Raw genomic sequence first — 22992 nt, forward strand, 5'->3', positions numbered from 1 at the left:
GTTTGAAGTGTTGTAATTCCTAACACAACGGGCGCATAATATCTGGGACTACTGACTGAATATTTGAGATACCTCTCATTGCTTGATCCGCAGTAGGCAAAAACAGCGCTAAATAAAGTGCTGTAGTTAAAAAATACTTTCTCACGTTCTTGTTATTTTAGGCAGCTCTGCTATTGCTACAATTACACCAACAGTTTTGCCATGTCACTTCTTTAAAATACCCATTCAACTATTTTCATGCAGAGCTGATGGCTAACCCAGGTCTTGCAACATATTTCTAGCTCTTACTGAACCTCACGAAAGGGGAACATACAGTGAGGTGAGCACGCAGAACACGGGTAGGTAGCATTAAAGCACTTGTTCTTGTCCCCAGACATTACACAACTCTTGGAATGCACTTTTCACTATCCACAGTCCATATTCACCCTTTTCAAAATGGCTTTAGTGAGAAGAACACTAAACTCCTGTTTAAGAAATGGGATGGGCCTCCCAAGAGTGGTGTACTGGCAGTTAATCTGGCAGCTCTGAAAGGGCAAAGATGGCCTTAGCACTTACTTTTGTAATAAATAAGATTTTATTTGCATAATACCTCTGTTGTAAAATCATTCTCATTATACAGACTGGGAACAGAAAAGCAAGAAAATTAGGTGACTCAATTCTGTCAGCAAGACTGAAATAGAATCTAGGTCCTGCACCCAAGCTCAGTGCTTTCCACACTAAGACATCTCAAGTAAAATAAAACAATATAGATCTAAAAATTCCTTGTGTTCACTAATCATCCCATAGCTGTACCTAACACCTCATTAACTCAGCTTACAGCATGGAACTACTTTGACTTCTACAGTTTTATTCCTCATCTTAGAGCAATATGCTTCTCACTTTACAGAGTTGTTATTCCAAGTGAGATTTCCCAAATTCACTTCGGTTATGTTACAGATCAGCCTCACAATGTGGGAGTCCATAAGAAAACAGTATCCTCTACTCTGAGTATCAGCAATGTTCAGGGAAGTAAAGCTGTGCCAGCACACTAGAAGGGAAAAAAATGAGTCGCAAATAGCTTTGGCAGTTGGTTTGCTAAAGCAGGATCACCTGTATTCAATGCTGTGCTAAGCTATCAAGCTCTTCCAGCAGAAGCCCATCCAGCAGTACCTGGGCAGAGCGCAGCTGCAGGAGCCCGTGTGACATGTAAAGTGCCAGCACAGCAAAAGGCAGGTACGTGCAGCTGTGCCAGGCCCACAGGGGTAGCACAGAGCAGATCAGCACGAGGAGATACACTGAGAGTGTCAGACAAGCGTGTGTGGATGCATCCCAGAGCCTAGAAAGAAAACAGACGAATGCACTTGAACACTGTGCCCAACTGCAAGGTTACCATGTGTGGATTTGCATAGCTTTGCCCTGGGCACTAATGGAACAGACAATCTGCACACACGGCTGGCATGGGTACTTCTAGCAGCATGAAATCTAGCAAGTCGCTCTGGAAGGAGGATCACACAGCTACTCAACTCACAGGGCATGCCAAAAACTGCATGAACATCGATTTCTCAAGGTCCTACTAGCAATAGCCCGGAGAATAGATTTTTGAAATGTCTCAGGGACAAAAAAAAAAAAAAAAAGGGGGAGGTTTTGTTTACCACTTTCAAAGGTAATGTCGGTCACAAAAACTTTGGTAGCATCCTAGTAACACTTTCAACACGAAGTCCTGACTGTAAGTACAAAATTCATTCTTTCATTAAGTAGTGCTATATTTTCAACCACTGAGAATAATCATCTGAACTCTGTCAAAGTGGGATTTAAACCTGCATAGATCTCATGCCACAACACTTGAAGCTTTAGAGATCTCTAAGTTAAGCAGCCATGTTTTAGGTATAGTTTTTAAAAGCACTCTTGCAGGAGGGTTTCAAAGGACTACTATCTATGTATCTAAATTCCCAGGAATTTCCAGGCCAGAAAAACATGCAAAAGCAAGGACAAACACTCACAGAAAACAGTGTTCAAGTGGGGATGAAAAGCATGCCCTTCCAATCACAATATATCATCCCAGGTCTCTGGAAGCTTGTAAGGTGTGAAGCTACAAAGTCTCTGTGAAGCTGAATTCACACAGAACAAGACAGTTCTTAAAAGTCACCTTTGGCTGAGCAGGAAATTTTGCATGGTTCAGTAGATTTTTAATTATTCACACTCAAGTAACTAGACTCCTACTGGAAATCAAAATATTAATGTACAATACCTTGCTGAGAGTGTACAAGCAACACAGGTCCCTCCCAGAGTATCAGCGGTGCTGGGCTCGGACTCATCTCAGCCAGCTGCTCCCCTCCCGTGTGTCTGCAGAGCTCTCGCAGTTGGTCTCGCACAGACCGAGAGCTGAGCCCTGATTCATGATTTCAGGCTCCAGCCATGGAATGCAGCCATTGAAAACCCAGAACTATTTTTACCCCTCAGCAGCCACAGCATTTCTGCCCCATGAAGACTGCTAAAGCTAATGCCTTACCCTGAACACACATCCCCCCTGACTCTCACCAGCTAAGATGCATTTTAGTGTGGTTTTTAAACTGTGCAGTTGCTATCAACAGGACAAAGCAGCTCAGCCCCTGGCATTATTGTCAGCCCTCAGAAGTCAGACATTTGATCCCAGTTGTCAAAATTAGAAATTCCTCAGAAATGCTTTGCTCCGGGAGATAAGATTAGCTCAGAGCAATGACTGTCTATATGATCTGTCCCGTACACCATCACCCCCAGCCTGCATTTAACAAATATGTGATAACATCTTCAGCTGACAGGCTACAGACACATATAAAAATCAGTACACACTGAACAAAATCATGACATGTTTTAAGGAAAACCACAAGGTCAGGCAATCCCAAAGAATTCACGAAACAGACAAAAATGCCACTTTGTATAGAACATTCAGAAATACGGAATTGTCTTAAATAAATAATTAGCTATAAACCAGAGGAAGACACCTGTATTAACTTTTCAAGATTATACAGAGAGTACTGACCACTTTGAACTTTACAACTGTGCTGTCTTGAACCTACAGGATTCCTCAAGTGTACTTCAGAAATAAAAAATACTGGAGGTATAAATAAACAATAAAAACCAACTAATTGTATTTTAACATAATCAACTATTACCAACTATAATCATTTTGGCAGAGAACAGTCCACAAGTGCATAGCTGGGCATACATGAGGGATCCAAATACCTGAGAACCAGCAGACTCACTCATTCACTTAACTTGCTCAAATATTGCTTTAGACCACTGAAAATAACTGTAGGTATTTCTCAGAAATATGTGGTTAAAACACAAGACTGACAACAGTCAATTATTAGTTTTTAACCTGTGGAATGATGTGGAGGTTTAGATAAAAATCAACAGTATCACATCTTATATTCAAAAACGGTCCCTGCCATCTGGAGTTTTAAGGATGATGAAAAAAATAGGCATGCAAAAGGTGAGACGGCCAAGTTCATAGGAAGCCAGTTAGAGCCACCATTAAGCAGCAAATGCCATAATCAGCCAAGCTTCCTACTGAGTTTTGGGGCAGAAACCCCTGTAAGGTCCCTCTGAAAGGCAGCTGCAATGGAAGTTATAGCACACACATAGATCTAGAGTGACCTTCACGCTAGGTGTAACTTAAAGACAAATACTTGACCAGATACAAGCTGGGGCACGTGGTGTTTGGGATGATACTCCATTTATGAAAACATAATGGAATAATTACAGGATTATTTCAGATCACTCATAATTAAGTACCTCTAGCATCATGCACACTGATTCTGCATCTCTGAAGGATCTGTCCCTTTTAAGTAAGACCTCGTACTGGGAATGTATCCTTTTGTTGTTTCATACTCACAGAGAGACTCCGAAGAAAGTGTAGGTGGAGAGTGTGAGAAAAACAGCAAGGAAGGAGACCACTTGGGGAACAAGAAAGCTACAGTTAGAGTGTGTAAAAGAACATGAAACACACTTTAAAGTGGGTCAGATCTGACATCAATGACCTAAAGCTCAGAAAAGGTTAAAGGAGCAATACAAGCTTGTAATGTCCAGAAGGCTGAGCCACTTTAGCTCAGTGCTGGGGGAAATAAAGCAGAAGAACTGCTGTTGCTGTGAATTCATGTCTCTGTGAGAGATTATTCTCAGTGAACAGCCTTCTGCTATTTCTGCAATGAGCTGACTCTCCAGAAGTCCCTTTCATTTGCAGTGAGACACCAGAAACTCCATCAGCTACAAAAAGCCAGGAGAGAGTATGTCTAGCTAAAAAAAACCCTATGCAAGTAGCTTCACAGTTTTTATTACTTTTCACCTAAGAATTAGGAAGTACATTTTTCCCACCTGCTAAATTATTACCAGTTCAAGGACAGTGCCTCAGATTATTTGCTCTCACAAATAAGAGGAAGTGAAAAAGACTGGTACAAAACCCATTTCGCTCCAGCAGAATATTTAGTTCTCCCTTCATACCACCATATAGAATTCAAAGGGGAGAAAAAAGGAACACTAGTACAAAACTGAGGCTGTCCGATAATACCTTCTGCTTTTAATACCTTATTCAGCAAACTTCAAGCTTTTTGAAAACCTGAGAGTGAAGAGCCGAGATAACCTCCATGAACTTTTAACCAGGCTCCTTTGGAGACTGCCAACACCAGATAGTAAATTATTCACTATTTTCCCAGCTGAACTCACTGATTCATATAGTGATGCTGAGGAACGGTCAGAGGAGTGTCTAAAACAGGAAATAGTAATATGAGGCCCCCTGTGGGGACCTCAACATTTGCTGATTTGTTTCAAAATGAAGGTTTTAAAACAGTCATTTAAACATTCACCGCTTTAAAAGCCAATCTTTTTCCCTGTCTTCAATTTTATACCTGACTTGGTATCAATGGTCAAAAAGAAAAAGGAAAAAACCCTACACAAAGCACACAAACAGTTCTTAAGTATCCAAAAAAGAAATCACAAAATGTAATGTAGCAGTCCCCATGACAATTACCAGAGAGGCTTCGATACATGAGAAAGAAGGATGGAGATGAAACGCATTTAAAAAGTAAATTTAGGGTGTCAAATTCCAAAAGTTTTTTAAGTTTTTGTTCTTCTAGAAAAACCATACTACTCAACTCACTTTTCAGGATTAGCACCATGCAAGGTATCTTCTAAGACATTTTCAGGCATAATGAAGAAATCCTAAATCACTTTTTCATAAAGATCCTATATACTTATAGGAGAAGAGCTATAATGAAGCTCTCCATCATTGATGTTAAACAGTCCATGCAACTGAAGACCAACAGAAAAAAGAATCTGAAACAATTCATCAACTTTATAGTTTCAATTTTCAGGGAGAATATCAAATTACTATAAATAGCAGTTATAATGCAGAAACTGAGAGGCATCTCCAAGTCTTCCTGCTACTCTTCAAGAAGTACATCCAGGCTGTGGATCCTGGTTCAAAAGAAAGTGAAGGGAATGACCTGACAGCTGATAAAACTGCTTCCACTTTCTAGCACCGCTCTGGTGAGACTGCATGAGAAGGAGGGGAAAGGAAGAGGTTCCTAAAGAGGAGATGTATTTCTAGCTTAGATCCCAAACTAACTGCCTGATAAACCTTTTGCACTTGCATGCAGACAGAAACCAAACACGAAAAGACACCCACACACATGCATTTCTTTCCTGTTCTTCAGTAGCCTCAAGAACTAGTAATCATAAATAGTTATCATCACTATCCATCCAAAATGCACGTGGCATGAGAGAGACAAACACCTGTACAGCTACCATGATTCAAGTTTGCAATCACAGTGCAGGACAGCTGTGAACTTCGGACTTAATTTGTGTTCACGTCATTGCAACTTTATGCCCAGCACATGAGAAGTCTTGCCCGCTTCACAGAGTGAGATGTTTACAGAACCAGCCCCACTTGGGAGTCAGAGGCCTAGAACCGATCCACCTGCACTGATGCAAATCCAGATTGTTCATGTGGAAAAGCTCCAAGTGTGATATTTGCACTTAATCCTGTTTCAAAGAGGAAAACCAAAAGTAGTGTCTTTGAGCCTCTGCTTAGGGCTTGCACTGATGTAGTCATTTGGCTTGGTAGCTTCTAAGTACACTCAAGAATTGTCACTATATGTCTTATTTGTTTTACCACTTCCTAAGCATTTGCTCTGAGCTACTGCTGAAAAAGGATGCTGTGCTAGTGTTGCTCTGACTCAAAACTGCCTTCCTTCATGAACTCAGGACCTTACAAAAGAGCTATTTAATATGTATATATATAGGAATGTACTGCCAAAAAGAGGTACAACTATTGAAATTGAACGTGCCTGTAATATTAAAGGGTACAAAACATTGTCCATCAGTGAAGTCTGAGGGCATGTGGCAGTGTTGTATATGTTCACAGGAAAGCTTAATTCTACTCACAACAGAAACGCCAAATTCTCTGCAACGATCAAATCAACAACAGGAACTGCCAATGTTTTAAATTCAGTACTGAAGCCCACCTCCCATGTATTTACCTCTAATTTGGGCTTCTTTTATTTTTATATGATTCTTGGTAGATAATGCAAAATGCATCAAATCAAGGGTTTCTTTCAGAAATACTTGTAAATACTCTCCTTAAATTCTTTCTTAGGTCACAGCTTGAGGTTTTTTTCTACCTTTTCAATTCTTTGTCTATCCCCTCTTTTTATTTCACTTTCCTACATCAAGAGCTATAATGTCAGTAACCTCTATAAATATATATATATATAAAAAAAAATAAGGAATGCCATAGCACTTACTGAACAATATAATAATCTCCTGTATTACTATATTCATGTAACTGCTAATAGTCCAGATCCTTAGAAAACAAATTAGGAGGAAACGGAGGACCAAATATAATCATAACAAGACAGTAAGGTGAATGTTCAGCTTTTAAACTTTTCTAAAGGGAATCACACATACAGCATTCAACAGAAAAATGAATTAAAAATTACTCTTCTTCTTCAGGTAATTTAATTTTGAACAGTGCATTTAAAAATGTTATTTAGCTTGTATGACTTGTAGCAGGTGCTTTTCCTACAATAAAGTCTTCTTTTATAAGTAGCAGTGGCTATGCTAAAATACTTTTCAGCACTTCCAGGCTTTCCAGAGAGGAAGACTAAAAAAGCAATACATTTTCTGAATTTGTGACAATCAGCCATTGATTCAACGTAGCAATTCCATACTTCAACCGTTCCCCAGGTAAATCCAGTAGAGTAGTTCATATTTACCCAAGGCTGCCACACATCTGGGACTCCTAACCATATCCAGCATGCACAGTAAGGACAGCAGTATTTTTCAGTATGGTCCAGTATTTTTCAGAGCAGGCTCGAAGACTGAGGGCAGCTGCTACTGTGTTAGTTCACAGCTGCCACTTTTTTGCGGGTTCTCAGCTATGCTCCTGAAACAGAACAGCTAATGCCCTCTGTTCTGACCAAAGGGCACCAGAACAGTGCAAGGTGTTCTTATCTGTGAAACCGAAATGATTTATGTACAACGTAGACACAGGGATCAACAACTGAAGCTGTGATCAAAGGAGACAGCTGAGCCTTGACTAATCACAGCAGGATATCTTTTGTCTGATGGATCAAGTCTGGAAAGGGCGTCTCTCCAAAAGGATAGGTTGGATCCCACCAGTTTCTCAGTAGCACACAATGTAACCTTACTACCCAAGAAAGAAATCTGAGAGACATATCCAACATCCCACAGACTCCGCAAACGTCTGACCACCTGGAGGTGGGATTCCAGACAGATCCAATAGCACCCAGTTTAGGTGATCAGACAGGCAGCTGCTACCTGGTCCCTGAAAAAGGGCAGATAGTGGGAGAGGCAGATATTGAAAAGAACACCTAAAGGTTAATGTCAGTGCCTACACACCACACGGTTACAGGGCATGAAGGCCTCACCCAGGCATGCACTGCAGCTACCAGCAAAACAGCAGCTTAAATGCTATTTATTCTGACATGAATGTAAGTACATGTTCTTGTCTCCCAAGTGCTCACCACTTACATCAAAGTGTTCTTAGGAGACAATTTCTGAAAGTGCTCATATCATAATTACTCTGCACCGCGTGGTTTTTTTCCCTGAAGCTTATTCTGAAGAGGTTCTCTGTAGGTGTATCAGCTGATTTACTAAAACATAACACCCCTCCCTGTAAATCTTAAGACCACCAATGCTACCAAGATGCAATGACTAAGGTGTTAGTAGTATACACTATTACCAACATAGGGATCCCAAAGGCATTATTGTACCTAGCTTACTTATAAGCTTTGGAAAAGCCACTGATTAACAGGCAATAAAATACACATCCAAATCCTTTAACTTGTGCAGTCGTACACCTTCTCTGCAAAAAATACGCAACTTTTACAGTAGTGCAGAGAATACTTTATTATGACAATTACTATTATAATTTATTCGTAAGTAATATACACAGAAGGCTATGGATTCAGAAAGGCACTTCAGGATACACTTAACTAAGGAATCAAATAGTCCCATCTCATACAAAACCGTGCAAAACAAGAGGTGAGAATCAGGGGCTCTCTACTGCTATCTGATAAGGCTGCATTGCATTTTTTTGTCCACTATGATATCCAAAGATAAACAGCAGGATATTTCCTGGTACACTGACTAACTGCAAATGGGAATGCTCCTCTAGACCTAACTGGTTGCTTTAGTATGAAACAAACAAGAAACCCCAATCAAGTATTAGCAGTCCAGAATTTCTGGGGTGTCCTCCATACTCAGCAACACGCTGTCTACAGTTACAGAGATCATAATGCCACATTAGGTTTTGTGCAGTTCTTGGCCTCAGGATAAATTACTTGTTCTTCTCCCTTTACTTCAGAATACACAAAAATGAGAAGAAAGCAGTATTTCTGTAGGCCAGTAGAAGAACTTGCAAACATGCATGTTTCTCCCTCCACTTAAAAATGTCATTAGGGATCAGTGAAAGCATGATGAGGAATGTTCAGACTCTATTCTGGAGAAATAAGAAACAGAATTGACAATTAATGAAAGCTGGAGCCACGCAATGCTCAAGTTCCTGCTACCGAACCAAGTTTCTGCTACAAACTGAAATCGGGGCTACAGAGAGGCAAATTCACTTCCCTAGTGTTCATCATAAATTAACAGCATTAGTCACTTTACCATTTGGAATAAAATATTTTTGTACATTTTCTCAACTAGTATTGTTCTATCATTATCACAGAGGCTGGTATTTAAATTTCCCCTGAGTTCCCTGGCATCTACAAAGATCTGTCAAGTGTAACTTCTGGCCCTGCTTCCCAATTCAGCATTAACCCATGTATGTTTGATCCTTCCAAACACTAGTTTTCCTAAAAGTAGTAATTTGCATTAATGATGCATCATTGTGCTCAGTCTTCCAGCACTGTAGATTGGCCCAGCTCCAGCTACTTCAGTGGAATGCCATGGATTTACCCCGCTGAAGGGTCAGCCTGTGTATTACAGGCTATGAGGACTATTAGGCTCATGTAGGGTGCAACACACCAGCAACCAAATTTACTACCCACAGCCATAAACTGGTTCAAGTGTTTCTTGAAGGAGTTAAGACACATGTAAAGATGACAAAAAATGAGCACAAGAAGCAATGTCAAGATAGTGAGAAAAGAACGTGAGTGGATTTCATAAACACTGCCTACCTTTTCCTCTGGCACTCAGATTTTCTATTAAATCTTTACAACTCTAAGATCTGAATGTTCTGGGAATAACCCACTGCAATGCATCAGATAATTGTTAAGCCATAATCATTTTAACTAAGAACATAGTATTTATGACAGCTCCACCATTTTCATTACAACTTTGGCAAACATGGAAAGCTTTTTACTCCTCATTTAACAGCTATTTTTGTCAAGGCCACGATCACTATTAATACAGTATTACAGCCTCTGGCTGAATTTTAATCAGAACTGTTCTCTCCTTCATTTCAGGCAGAAGAAAAGTGTTGTGACCTACCAGTTTGTCTGGCTGCTGCTGCTGCTGTGAGTGTACAAAGGGCATCCATCTCTATCCAGAAAAGCAGCAAAAAGAAAGGGCATTCTGTCTGTGAAATTTAATTCCAGATTTTCTTTCAAGGCAGCAGGATATCTAACCAGGTAAATGAATCTGGGGAAACCAAAAGACAGAAAATACGGCAATCCCTGACTAATGTTATACATCTGCTGTTGCAAAAAAAAGACCGGGTGTGTTTATGTGGAATTCGAGGTGCTGCTGGAGCCCCTGTTGCTCTCTGTAATTTCCTATCTGCAACTGCCATTTGAACCATGTCTCTCAACCCAAAAATCCAGCTGACAGGCAGAACACACAATTTTAAGATTTCCAGAATCTGAGCATGTTAACCACAGTAAAAACTTTAGTGTCAAGGTCAGCACCTCCAGTATCCCTGCTGGGGACCCGTGACAACATATGCCTTTAGATCTGTGCAGTACACAAAAGGATGCTCCTGCATACAACAAAACTCAGAATTAAATATTTTTAAAGGAAGTAGGAAAGCCAGCTGGAACAGCAGTTGTTGATTTCTGCCTAGCTAGAAATTACTGATGACATTCATGGTTAAGGTATCAGATGAGTCATCTTTGTTTCAATCTGCCTCTCTTAATTACCTCATTCCCCTTCTCATGTTCTTCAGTGGCTCCTAGAAGCAACCTTCTAATAATATATCCATGGCTGATGTGCATACGTCTCTTCAGCCAGCCTAAGACACATGATGCAATAATCATAGAATCATAGAATGGTTTGGTTTGGAAGGGACCTTAAAGATCATCTAATTCCAATCCCCTTGCCATGCGCAGGGACACCTTCCACTGACCAGGTTGCTCCAAGCCCTGTCCCACCTGGCCTTAGACACTTCCAGGGATGGGGCATCCACAACTTCTCTGGGCAACCTGTGTCAGTGCCTCACCACCCTCACAGCAAAGACTTTCTCCTGTCTAATCTAAACTTACTCTGTTTCAGTTTGAAACCATTCCCACTTGTCCTGTCACTACATGCTCTTGTAAAAAGTCCCTCTCCATTTTTCTTGTAGGTTCCCTTCAAGCACTGGAAGGTCACAATTAAGTCACCCTGAAGCCGCCTCTTCTCCAGGCTGAAAAAACCCAGTTCTCTCAGCCTTTCATTGTAGGAGAGTTGCTCCATCTCTCTAATCATCTTGGTACCCCTCCTCTGGACTCACTCCAACAGGTCCATGCCCTTCCTGTGCTGAGGACCCCAGAGCTGGATGCAGTACTTGTAAGATCCCAAGTCTTGAGTTACAATATCACCAAGGGAGTTTTACTCTAATAAATATACAGAGCACCAAAAATTCACCCTTTGAATTATTAGAAGAGCACTCAGTTCTTTTAACACCTTAAGAGAGAGTCCAAAGGAGAAAAGCCACACGCGTTTTGTCAGAGGGTACTTTTACTGGTAAATGTTAGGAAATAAGTGATCTTTGCAAAAGGTTAAAGGGTAACATACAACCAAAACAAAGCAGTCCACAAACCACTGACTCAGCACATACTAACACATACAACCTAGCAAAATCCAGCCCATTCAGTCCCAAGTTACCCAAAATATTAAGAAAGGAGATTACGAGAAGAAGGAGAAGTAGAGAAAAAGAGAAAATTACATACCTACCACTAGAGACCTGTGAGAATGCAGCTTCCACGTGGCCATGTGGTAGGTCTTGAATGGCCTGGACAGTACATGTTCCTGGTTTTACTGCTTTGGCCCCCAGCTGCTCCAGGGCTGCTCCAGGAGTCTCACAGGGGCTGAGATATGGGTTAGGGTATCACCTCACCTCTGTGAAGTTCAACCTTTTCCCTCCTCCTCACCACTCCCCCACTCCAACTTGAGTTGGTTCGACCCGATAATTAATGTTATAATCCAGTGTCTCACACCACTCCAGGTGGGGTCTCACCAGATCAGAGTAGAGGGGCAGAATCACCTCCCTCAATCTGCTGGCCACGCTGCTTTGGACGCAGCCCAGGATATGGTTGGCTTTTTGGGTTGCAAGTGCACATTGCCAGCTCGTGTCCATCCACCATCAATAATGCTCCGTGCACCTTCAACTCCTGCTAAGCTGGTCCAGGTTAAGCACAATTTAGCTAACAGATTTCCATTCCAGCCTACTGCCACCTCACATCCACCTCCAAACATGGAACACAAATCTTATCTAACTTGTGGAGGTGGACAGGCTTCTTGCTCTGCAAACATCACAGCAGCAGGGGCTGTCTAATAGGAACATGTGAAGAACCAGCTCCACAGAAGATAAGCTTCCCATTTCTTTATTCCCACAAACAATAAAAACCACTGATAAAGCAGAGAAAGATGATCAGAGTTCTGTATGAAATACAACCTGGTATGTAATTAGCAATGCAAGAGAAAGCATTCAAAACCAAATGTAATTCAAATCAGCTCAGCCATCTCCAGCAAGAGCTACACAGAGCAAGGCCTGGTCTTCTTTTCAGCCTAGATGATTCAAGGTTTTCCATGTTTCTGGAAGTGCAAATTTCTCTTGACAGCCATAAATTCATTTAAAGAGTGATGACAATTGAAGAAACGTAACCTGTCACATTGCAGGGTTTTATTTTACTCGATAATACATTGATATATATACACACACAAGAATGAAAAGCATATTTTGACATTTAAACCATCCTAGCTTGTCTGTGCCACAAAGCCCAAGCTGTCAGGAGAAATGTGGGAGTGCTGCAAAGTTTTTAGATAACAACAACTTCTAATTAAGTGATGAAGTTTAATTTTTACCAAATTAGAGATGCACAGCTTCTCTCACACAAACACAAATATGAAAAACATTTGGCTAACACTCAGTTTTCCAGCCAGTCACTTCCCCAAAGCTACAACTTTGACTGCTGTAGGCTTTTCCTCTCCAGAACAACAGTCCTCTTTGGAGGCAAAAGCACCAGTTTGAGATTCAGATGATTATGATTCAAACCCTGGCTCTGACACAAGCCACTTCTCTAACTCTGGGTAAATCATTTAACTGACACTTACTGTGCTTCCAATATAATCTGTAAAGTCAGGATAATCCTATTTCTTTTTCTTACAATTTGTGAATAGGATAGGATAGCTCGGATACCAGAAATGATCTTGGGCAGCACACAGCTCCTCAGAGGGTCATTTCACCATCCACAAAGAGTAACTGACACTTTATGAAGCGGCTTGCACTTTTATGGATGTCTAGTGACGCTCATTCTCCTTACCTGCTAAGATAACCATCATGAATGGATGGTTCTAATCTTAAGAATTATCAGTGTGCAAATCCATAACCCTACCAAACTTGTAGGAAACTTCCGTAGGAGGAAACTGTGAACCTTTCTTTCAAGATACATTCTCCAAGGATACATGAGGGAGGAGGAACATGGTTCTGCAATATGGATAAGAAACTGTGCACTACAACCATATTTCTTTAATTGGAAGCAAGACATATGTGTCTCATGACAGAATGATACGAGGAACATTTGAAGAGCACCAAGATAATCCCATGTCTTTACAGTTGCAAGAACATAATGGCTGGCAAGGGTAGTTATCACTTGCCTGTCTCCCACAGAGAGCACCTTCAGGACCCTGCACAGCTATGGACCATTCCAGTCCCTGCAATGGAAAGAGAGACACACCACTAGTTGCAGTGGTAAGTGACTATTCATGTCAGCTAATGTCACCTCCAGTACCAGCTTAGTTAACGGAGGATGTAAAAACAATCTCCTATGAGGAGAGGTTGAAGGAGCTGGGGTTTTTTAGCCTGAAGAAGAGGAGGTTCAGGGGAGACCTCATCACTCTACAACTCCCTGAAAGAGGTTGTAGCCAGTTGGGGGTTGGTCTCTTCTCCCAGGCAACTATCAGTAAGACAAGAGGGCATGGTCTTAAGCTCTGCCAGGGGAGGTTTAGGTTAGATATTAGGAAGAAATTCTTCACAGAGAGGGTAATCAGGCATTGGAATGGGCTGCCCAGAGAAGTGGTGGATTCTCCATCCCTGGAGGTTTTTAAGATGAGACTGGATGTGGCACTCAGTGCCATGGTCTAGTAACCACGGCGGTGTTAGATCAAGGGTTGAATTTGATGATCTCAGAGGTCCCTTCCAACCTGACTGATTCTATGAATTTTTCAGGTTATTACTGTAGGATGGAGTAATGGGAGGGGGATGTAACTACAGGCATGTCCTCCTCCTCTCCCTTTTTCCTCTCCTTCTTTCCCAATGGCAGAGGAGACAGAAAAGTAGTTGCTCTCTCCCTTTGCTTTCTCTCCTTTCCTTACATCTTTTGTATCAGTTACCTCGAGAACAGCTGGTCATATAAATAAATAAGAGTGAGCTCAAAGCTGGTACAAAAAAGATTGATTTGACCTAGAAATGTTTTCAGAAATACTGTGTAAACAAAATGCCTGTGGAATGTACCAGGGAAGAACAAAGACATAATGGCTTTTTCTCACAGGGACACCTACAAGGAAAACATTTGCTCTGCCCCCCTATCTCTTCTCTCATTCCAAAAACCAGCAGTGTGATGCACATTTAATACTAAAAGGGTGAACAAGTCATACTTTTCAGTCCCAAGAGATTGTCAGCATTCAGAATAAAGAAGGGTCACAACCACACCAAATGCATGGTTACTGGGAGATTGCTTACCTGACATAAAGGAAAAGAAATTTTCTCCAAAGCAGTTCCTTCCATAAATTTAGACAGACATTGTCAACTTCTGCAGTCTCAACCACAAAATACAGAATTTTAGTCACAGAGGATTCTGTGAGGTGGTTGGGGTTTTTTTAAGGATGATATTTACTGATACTTACACCTGATAGTGTTACAAAAATAGTTTGGGTTTCAAGCCACAGTATGAGAGAGGTGCAGGGATTAGGGTTTTAAATGCATGTTTCAGTACTTGCAATAAACTGACTCCTGAATTAGATGGCTCACAAGGTTTCGGATGTTGGCAAAAACCCCCTAAAGGAATTAAACAGCACTATAGGAAATTAATCTCTCAGTTGTTCTGCTATGTGTCTAAAGGCACCACGAGGCTGTAGTAAGTCCTTGATTCTTCATTAACTTCCCATTTGCAGCAACTTGGCACCTTAACTATGCACATACAAATATTTGTGGGCCATGTGGTAAACTGGGTCACTTAAAGATCAAAAGACTTGCTGCCACATTTCTGCCTCTCCATCATTTTTATGTTCAAGTTTCATGGTGTAGCCCCAGTTATTTACCATTTTACCATGCAAATGGTAAAGCAGCAAAACACACTGTAGGGTAGGTTAAGTTCTCGGGTTGGCCTCTTTGCCCATACGGCTATTTGTCACAGCTTTTAGAATTCAGAGTTGTCTGAAGCCACCTGGATACAGTGACACTTTTGTAAATCAGGAGTCACAGGCTAACCTGCAGACAGTGATTTTATCCTATGGAAACCATATGACATTTTCAGGAGAGGTGATTTTTAACTCACAAACTCTGCAGCCTGAGAAAATAAAGCTTAGAAAAGGTCTGGACAGTTATGGCAGTGTGTTGAGAAGTCTCCCCTTGTCTCTCTTTTAAGCTAGCAGAAAGCAACAAAGCTTTCTTGTCAGCCTTGGGTTGTCTCATTGCGAATTAGAAAAGAGAAGCAAGACAAAATACGCATGGAGGGATGGGGGGGATTTGTTTTTACAATGGCTTTTGTTCCATGCAGCAATATGGAAATGCAAGATAAGGGTTTCTGTTACCCAGAGTATGCTGCACTCGAAGCACAAGTGTAAGTCCCACTCCTGCTAACAGGTGCTGAGCCTGGCAAGAGCCAAACAGAGTCAGTGCATTTTCACAGAGGTGTTTACAGACAGGAAACACTTGCTATCTGCTTGTCTTCAGGGACAGTCCACTGCAGCATTCACTTGAACAAAGTAAAATGGAACAGAAACACAGGTGCTAATTAGCTGGAACCATTTACATTATACCATCATTCAACAAGTCCCCACCTGTATCAGTATTAATGCAATGTCTCAGTAGGCTCACCTGAACACGGCAAGCTGACTGCATTAAGAGGTGATGAAAATTTTGGCTAAATCTATGGAAAACGCACTTTAAAAAGGACCACAGCAGCAAAATAAGTAAACTAATTTATACTAGTGATACTGCACAAGAGAGTGCAAAACTGGCTGAGAAGAAGCAGGAGTCTGTGTCTCCTGGGACACAGGACAAGCATTCTCAGCTAAGGCACAAACGTGTGCCTAAAGATACCAGAAAGGCATGGAATAATTCTTGGATGATTAAGAGCTTCATGTGGCATTTGCAGCAGCTCAGTCTGTCCCATGCAATATTTGATGCGTGACATCAGGAAGACACTGCTCTGACCCTACTTTAAGCCCTCAGGATTTCATGGACATGTCCATCATGCCTTCCAAATGCCAGAATAAACATCTTTCAAATAGCCCCCAGAGTTAGATATACATTGACTTAAACAGATCACAAAAAATAATCAATCTTAAAGGGCCAAATTCTCATTAAATGTACATTGTAGACCACAGTGTTACATGATTAGTCCAATGTGACTGTCTCAATTATAGTTCAAGTCATTAATTTTCTTGTTCAAGGGATCATTGATCGATGAATGACAAACGTCTCCTGCTATAACTAACTCTGTTTATAGAGATGATCTCACTGATCATGGACCTCCCCTGCAACCAAACTTCTCTCCTTGTAGCTCTTCTTTTCATAATACAAATAAACTTCAAATCTGTTTTGGCCCCTCCCATCTTGAGAAACCCATGCCAAAACACATTTGCCAGTCTGAGATCACTACAGTAATTATCTAGAATTTTTTTCAAGAAAACACGGTCTACAAACATCTGGTTTATGCTCTTACTGTCCGTGGGAATTACTTCTAACAATAACTTTACAACTTCTTAGTTAAGATCTTCAGTAGCTTTGGCCATGCTCCTGCTATTGTGCTGTTTCTTTCCGCAGTGTCAGAGATAGCATGCCCTGAATCCTCCTCCTGATTCCCTGAGTGTTCCCTCAGTGTGTCCCCTACTGAACTTTCCTCATGCTTCACACCTCTGTTTCCTTCTGTAGTTCCACTGGCCTCTATCCTTTTTGTTCCTTCTCTTTCACTTCCACATTTCCTCTCATTGGCAAACACAAATTCAGCTTGCTTGATGACTTACAAAATGCCACACTTTCTGTTCAAATGGGAATCTCAGCTTCTTTTCTTATATTTTTATGTGTATATTTAGCAATTACCACAAACTCACCATGGCTAAAGCAGGTAACTTAATTTTTTTCCCAAGACTCTCCTGCCCATTATCCTCTTCCCTCATGAATTGTGAAGAATAACCATCTTCCTGTTGCATCAGCCCATAACTTTATTATCACCTTCATCTTGGAGTTTGCTCTTGACTCTTGTATCTTGTATCTAAGCTGTACCTTAGCCCAGCAGAGGGTTTCCACACAGTGTCGCTAATAGGCCATCCATAGCATCCTGTCATCTGCAGAGATAAAACTCCCTTGACAGATTCAATCTTGTTCCACAGCTATTTATCCAAAGTGCTGCTTTAAAGGCCATTTTCCTAGACCATCCCTTTGGCAATGTTATTACTTTTATGCAAGCCTCTGCTCATTTCCTTCCCTCTTTCACATCAGTAATAAGTTGTGTATAGTTCCTAAGTTTCCACAGTTTACCCAAAAGTCACACCTCTTCTTCAATATCAAAAGATCAATTTTTACCTCTGTTGCAGCCCTGGGGATTTTATCAGCTCTAGTCCAGAGTTTGAAAGTGTTTTATGCCCTGTGGGTGGCTTTTAGCTCCACTGAAGTCTGTGGAATGAGGGGCCAGGATTTTATCTTATAAATAATTTCTGAAATCAGTGAAATTATTTGCTGTATGTAAAGTTAAGCATGTGCCTCAGGCAAGGTCTACTTCAGAAATGGTTTGCTGGTATCATTATGCAATTACAACCCATCTTGGCACAACCGAAGCTGCTAATGCTATCACAGCCACAGCCTATAGCAATGACATTGTCTTTTGCTGGTATGATTTATATGGGTATGTTGAATTAAAAAAAGAAAAAGTCAAACAATTATTTCAGGAAAAGCATTTCTCACAATTGAAATGCATTAGTTAAGGCAGCCATTAGCATGGAAAAGCTCTAATAAACAAGAAAACAAACAAATCACAACAAAACTAATCCCAGAAACCTTTCTGACATAACCTTGTCTAAGATTTTTCTAGGACTGGGACATGGGGATGAAAAAACCAGCCAAATTATAAAATCTAATCCAAACATATATGTGTATGATCCATATGAGTATGCAAATACATAGGGATCACTTTAAAAAATATGTAGTTTTTCTTGAAAAGTAGGTACTTCTACTATTGAATTTGAAAAATTGACAGTCCAAGGAATAAAAAAACCAAAAACATTAGGCTTCAGTGTAGAATGTGATTTTTCACACTGTTGCAGAATTACATGTAAATCAGGACATTAAAAGATACATCTGGGATTAAAGGACTGCTTAGACATGACATCATTGTTTGGCTTCTCCAGAGACTATCTGGAAGAGTGATGATATCACTTAATGCTTATTGCCAGAATTACTCTTACAGATAGAGACAGCATCAGCGATGGTATATATGTAATGATGATCTAAAAGTGTCTAATCCATCAGTCAGACACTAACATTAGATCTCTATAATGCCAATGACACAAAAAGAAGCCACAGTGATTTTATAGTAATGTTAAAAGTCTTAAATACAAAATAGCGTTACTGATGGACCAAAAATACCAAATTTCATGCTCACACTAAAAGTTTAGCTCTGAGATGGTAAGTACGAAGGACTGCTATGCTTTTTTCCATCATGTTATACTTATTTTACAGCACTGCATTGTTACTGATGGCATTAGAATTATGTTAGTATAAACTTTTATAACATACTAAAAGGATGGGAATATATTTCTTTTTCCTGGCTTAACTAAGAAATCGTTGGCAGACATTTTTGCAGCTGCTTTTAAAAATCAGAGCTCCTGTTTAAAAGCACTTCCTCTGCCTACTAAAATCTTCGGTCTGCACATAAACCAGGGTAGCTGTTGCACTGGGAAGAAACATTTTGCATCATTACGTACACGCCAGTAGTAAGGGCAGAGAAACTACAGAATGATGATTTCTCTGAAACCAAAAGCATTGCTGGTACACTCTTCCAAGGAGCAGAAATCTGAGGTTTCTGAATGTGAGACAATAATATAAGTAAATGTAGATCAGCATCTCCTAAGGAATGATAGCACATTCACAGCATTTGATGTTTTTAAGGGACATGAGACATGAGTGGCAAACTGTGTGTGTATTTCTATAGCACTGCTTTTTCGAGGGGCTTTGCAGTTACTTACAGTCTGATATTTATCTTATTGCTATAGGGAAGTTCTATTTAATGTTAAAGCTGTTTTGTTCTACTTTAATAGCAATTTTTATGTTCCTGAAAGGCTGGGAAATGCACATTTATGTTCACTTAATGCATATCTGTTTCTTTACCTACCTTAATGGAAAGTTATCTGTTCTTCCACTCTTATTCCACAATTTATTGTAAATATTCAAGGCTTCAACAATTGCTATTCCCCTGTTAAAGTCCAACACATACAAAAGGAGGGTACTCTACCCCACAAGAGTCTAGGAATAACACTGTACACTTTATGGGACAATCTTACATTGCAGAAATTCACAAAGCTTTACAAAACCCATGAAGTTCCACAGATCTGTTTATTAACATTTTAAGACAGAAGAAAGGAGTTACAAATGACTCGAGGGAACAAGCCCTAGCTCTCAGCTTCTCAAGCAATGGATCAGACCAGCTCCTAGAAATTATTAGCTCTATTTATTCTGCAAAGCCCAGTGCTGCTGCACATTAGAAAACCAAGAGGGATTTGCATGGCCTTGTGGACCATACACATTTTTAAGCCTCATGAAATTAAAGAACCTCCTTTATTTCACTGCAATTGCTTTATGTCTGCATAAAAACCATATCACTGAACATGCCTATTCCTGGATTGGAAGTGCCCTAACAGCTGCAGACTGACACTCTTCCTCTAGAAGGCATGCTTAAGGTAGAAATCCTTTGAGATAAATAACCCAGCAGGGGCTACCTTGCCCCTATATAAATATGCACATCCCATTCAGCACAATGATCTTATTCCTTTCTTAACTTTCACCCACAGTCCGCCAAGAATATCCTTTTATTGTGATGCTGAAAGTCATACTCTGCCTCCTTTGCTCAGATCTCTCCTTTTAGGGTGGATATCAACAGTGCTCCTCTTCTTTATTCCCAAATCCAGCACCCTCCAGGCACATAACAGGAGGAAAATTCTGAAACATGTCCCAGGGGACATCACCAGCAAGGACAGCTTGACTAATCGCAGTGATTAGACTAATGGGAGAAGATGATCTCATTGAAACAACAGGACATTTGTCACATCCTACCCACCAGGAAAGGCCTGCTTCCTATCCCCAGGGCTGCTGTTTAGCTGCCATACAGAGCTTGTGCCCTGGCACTTCTGCCTGCAAGTGTTCCTGCAGCTCCTTCCTTGGCAGAGAAAACAGAAGAACCCCTGTGAGGCCTGGCTGCTGCAGTAAGGTGTCAAACACACATCTGCTCTGAAACTCCATGGAAGACCCACTAAAGCCCCAGCAGGATACAGTACAATGATAGCAAATGGAATTAAGCACATCTGCTTTCTTCTGCCACACGCTTGCCTGTACATTCCCTACATGTAGCTATCTTCCTGGCTCCTCTTGGGTTGCCATGCTGCTTTCAAATGTTTCTTCTGCTACAGACAGCTTAGCTTCTCCTATTTCTGCCTGAGCTCAGCTTTGCAAAAAACCTTTTAAATATAAAGGCTTCCCAAAACATCTACTCCTCATCCACTTTCTTTCTGTCTTTTCCACCATCTCACTCCCATCCTAATTTCTTACTCTGCTCTGCCTGGATCTCTGTGAATCTCTCTCTGATTTATCCCAGTTGCTCAGCATGTTATGGGCTATCTCATGCTCACCTACTCCTTTGAAGTCAGACAATGGCTAAATGAAACATCTGTGTCTGACATCTCCTAATGCCCTCTGGCACTTAAAATTAATAGGAGAAATGCATGTTTAGTATTGGCCACCTCCCAAAAGGCAGTAAGGCAATTGTTTTCAAATCATAACTGTTCGATCTGATAAAGCTTCATCTCCTCATTCAGTCGCCTTTTTTCTGACTGATATGCTTTGTCCACATATAGGTCTCTCTCTCCTTGATTTCCTTTACTAATCTCGGCTTTTTGATGGTTTATCGTTTTCCCTGATAAAAAATGACTTATCCAGTGTGCCCCACTGGGTAGCTTCCCATTCCAATGCATGATACTGCTCACAGCTTCCACACGAGCCTGTCCTTTGATGCAAGTCTGAGACGTGCTTTCAGCACATCACTGCACTTACTGAGCCTCATCCTTTCCATTTCTATAATAAATGCAAGTGCAACAGCTACAGAAGGGTTTTACGGCTTTTCTTTGTAATCTCACTTTAGTGGCATGCTAACTTTGCATGTTTACACTGTTTATTTTCTTCCAACACAGCATAAAGAGTGAAATTATACATTCCCAGAGGGGTTTTCTTTTGCTTATTACTTCCTTCTTTTAATGCATTTATTAGAGCTTCTGAATTAACAGTGGCAGATGCAGGCGAAGAAAGAAAATTTTAATTTTGCAAATTATAATGGATTACAATACATTAACACTACTGTAAAACCTACAAAGTGGAAGCACTCAAGGGATGTAGGAGCAATTAATGTAGTTAGTTTATTTACCTAAGTCTGGCACACTGTTAGGGCATTCAGAAGCAACTGAAATTCTGTTCACACAAGCAGAGCCATCAGGCTTCTTCAATATTGCACACAAATAGCCTGTTCAGGATTCAGGGGGACATCAGCTGCTTCAGGCAAAGGAAAACATGAAAATGTAAACTGAAATAGCAACTTTAAAAACATCTTTAAAACTTTAAAAACAGATTGTCTCCATTAAAAGAGTGGGCAGGGATAAGATATTAGTAAGGTCATGGTATAAAGACAGTTCTCAGCTCTCAATTTCTGGTATTCTGAGAGATACTCTGTATAAGTTACAAATAATCTCATTTATCATATGCTTTTATCACTCTAAAACAAGAATTTACAGGAAGAAATAAGCTAAGGTAGGCATAGATGTCCACCCAAGTTAACATATATATAACCTAAGTGTGTAATTTCAAGGAAAAAAAATACTTAGAACCAAAGCTCACAAACATTAGGGTTGCGAGAAATCAGCAAATGCCTCATTTAAATGCAATGGCAGTGTGTAACTCACGCAGCTGCCTCCTGCACATCTGAAACACTCATGTCTTCATCACCCCTGAATTCTGCACTTTGAACAAAGTCACAGCCTGCACATTGGAAACAAAAGGACTCAGCCCACTGAGTGTCCAGTTCTGCTTTAAGTAGCAATCACCATCTGAAAGACAGGGCAACTTTATAACTCCAAAAATTAAGCTGTTCCAAAACACGAGATTCACATGCATGTGGAATTCATCCTGTCCAAATGAAGGCAACAACTATGCTGAGAATTTAGTACCCTTAGTTGCAACTGGAATGGGTTCAACTAATGTCAAGTCAGACAGACGGCCTCAGCTGACAGCCAAAGGGACGAAGATGCCATCCCATACTATCAATGTATACCCTGGGAACTAATTTCTAACAAAACAACTCCAAGACTTCAGCTGGTAAAAATAAATTAGCAACAAAAATCAAGCCTCTCCTACACTGAAAAAGACAGCACAACTTCAGTTGTGACCAGAGAGATACATGTTGTAATGGATTTATTACGGAATTCTGTTGATCTGAGAAAATGGTAAAACTAAAGTCTGGCAAAATGGACAACTGAAACACTTGGATGTCTCGAGAATGACAAGGTACAGCAGAAACTTCCAGCAGCTGCAGTCACTAGCAGTACTTTTTTCTAGGTGCC

At 40.6% G+C, this 22992-nt stretch overlaps 1 protein-coding gene across 3 annotated transcripts in view; it reads right to left on the bottom strand.

Moving 5' to 3' along the window:
• The window catches only part of TSPAN4 (tetraspanin 4), a 360542-nt gene that overhangs the window by 237231 nt on the left and 100319 nt on the right, over positions 1-22992 (bottom strand). The window contains exons 1-2 of one of the 3 annotated variants that reach the window (XM_039381187.1): positions 10617-10660; positions 9970-10119 (exon numbers count right to left, since the gene is read on the bottom strand). The exons of the other annotated variants lie outside the window; for them this stretch is intronic. Coding sequence (XP_039237121.1) covers positions 9970-10018 — 49 coding nt within the window. The 5' untranslated portion in view covers positions 10019-10119; positions 10617-10660. Of the gene's footprint in view, positions 1-9969; positions 10120-10616; positions 10661-22992 lie in introns of those variants that run through there. 3 annotated transcript variants of the gene reach the window in all.

Source organism: Pipra filicauda, unplaced genomic scaffold, assembly GCF_003945595.2.
Source record: "Pipra filicauda isolate LSUMZ 115617 unplaced genomic scaffold, ASM394559v2 scaffold217_size2002032_pilon, whole genome shotgun sequence".
Taxonomy (NCBI): Eukaryota; Metazoa; Chordata; class Aves; order Passeriformes; family Pipridae; genus Pipra; species Pipra filicauda.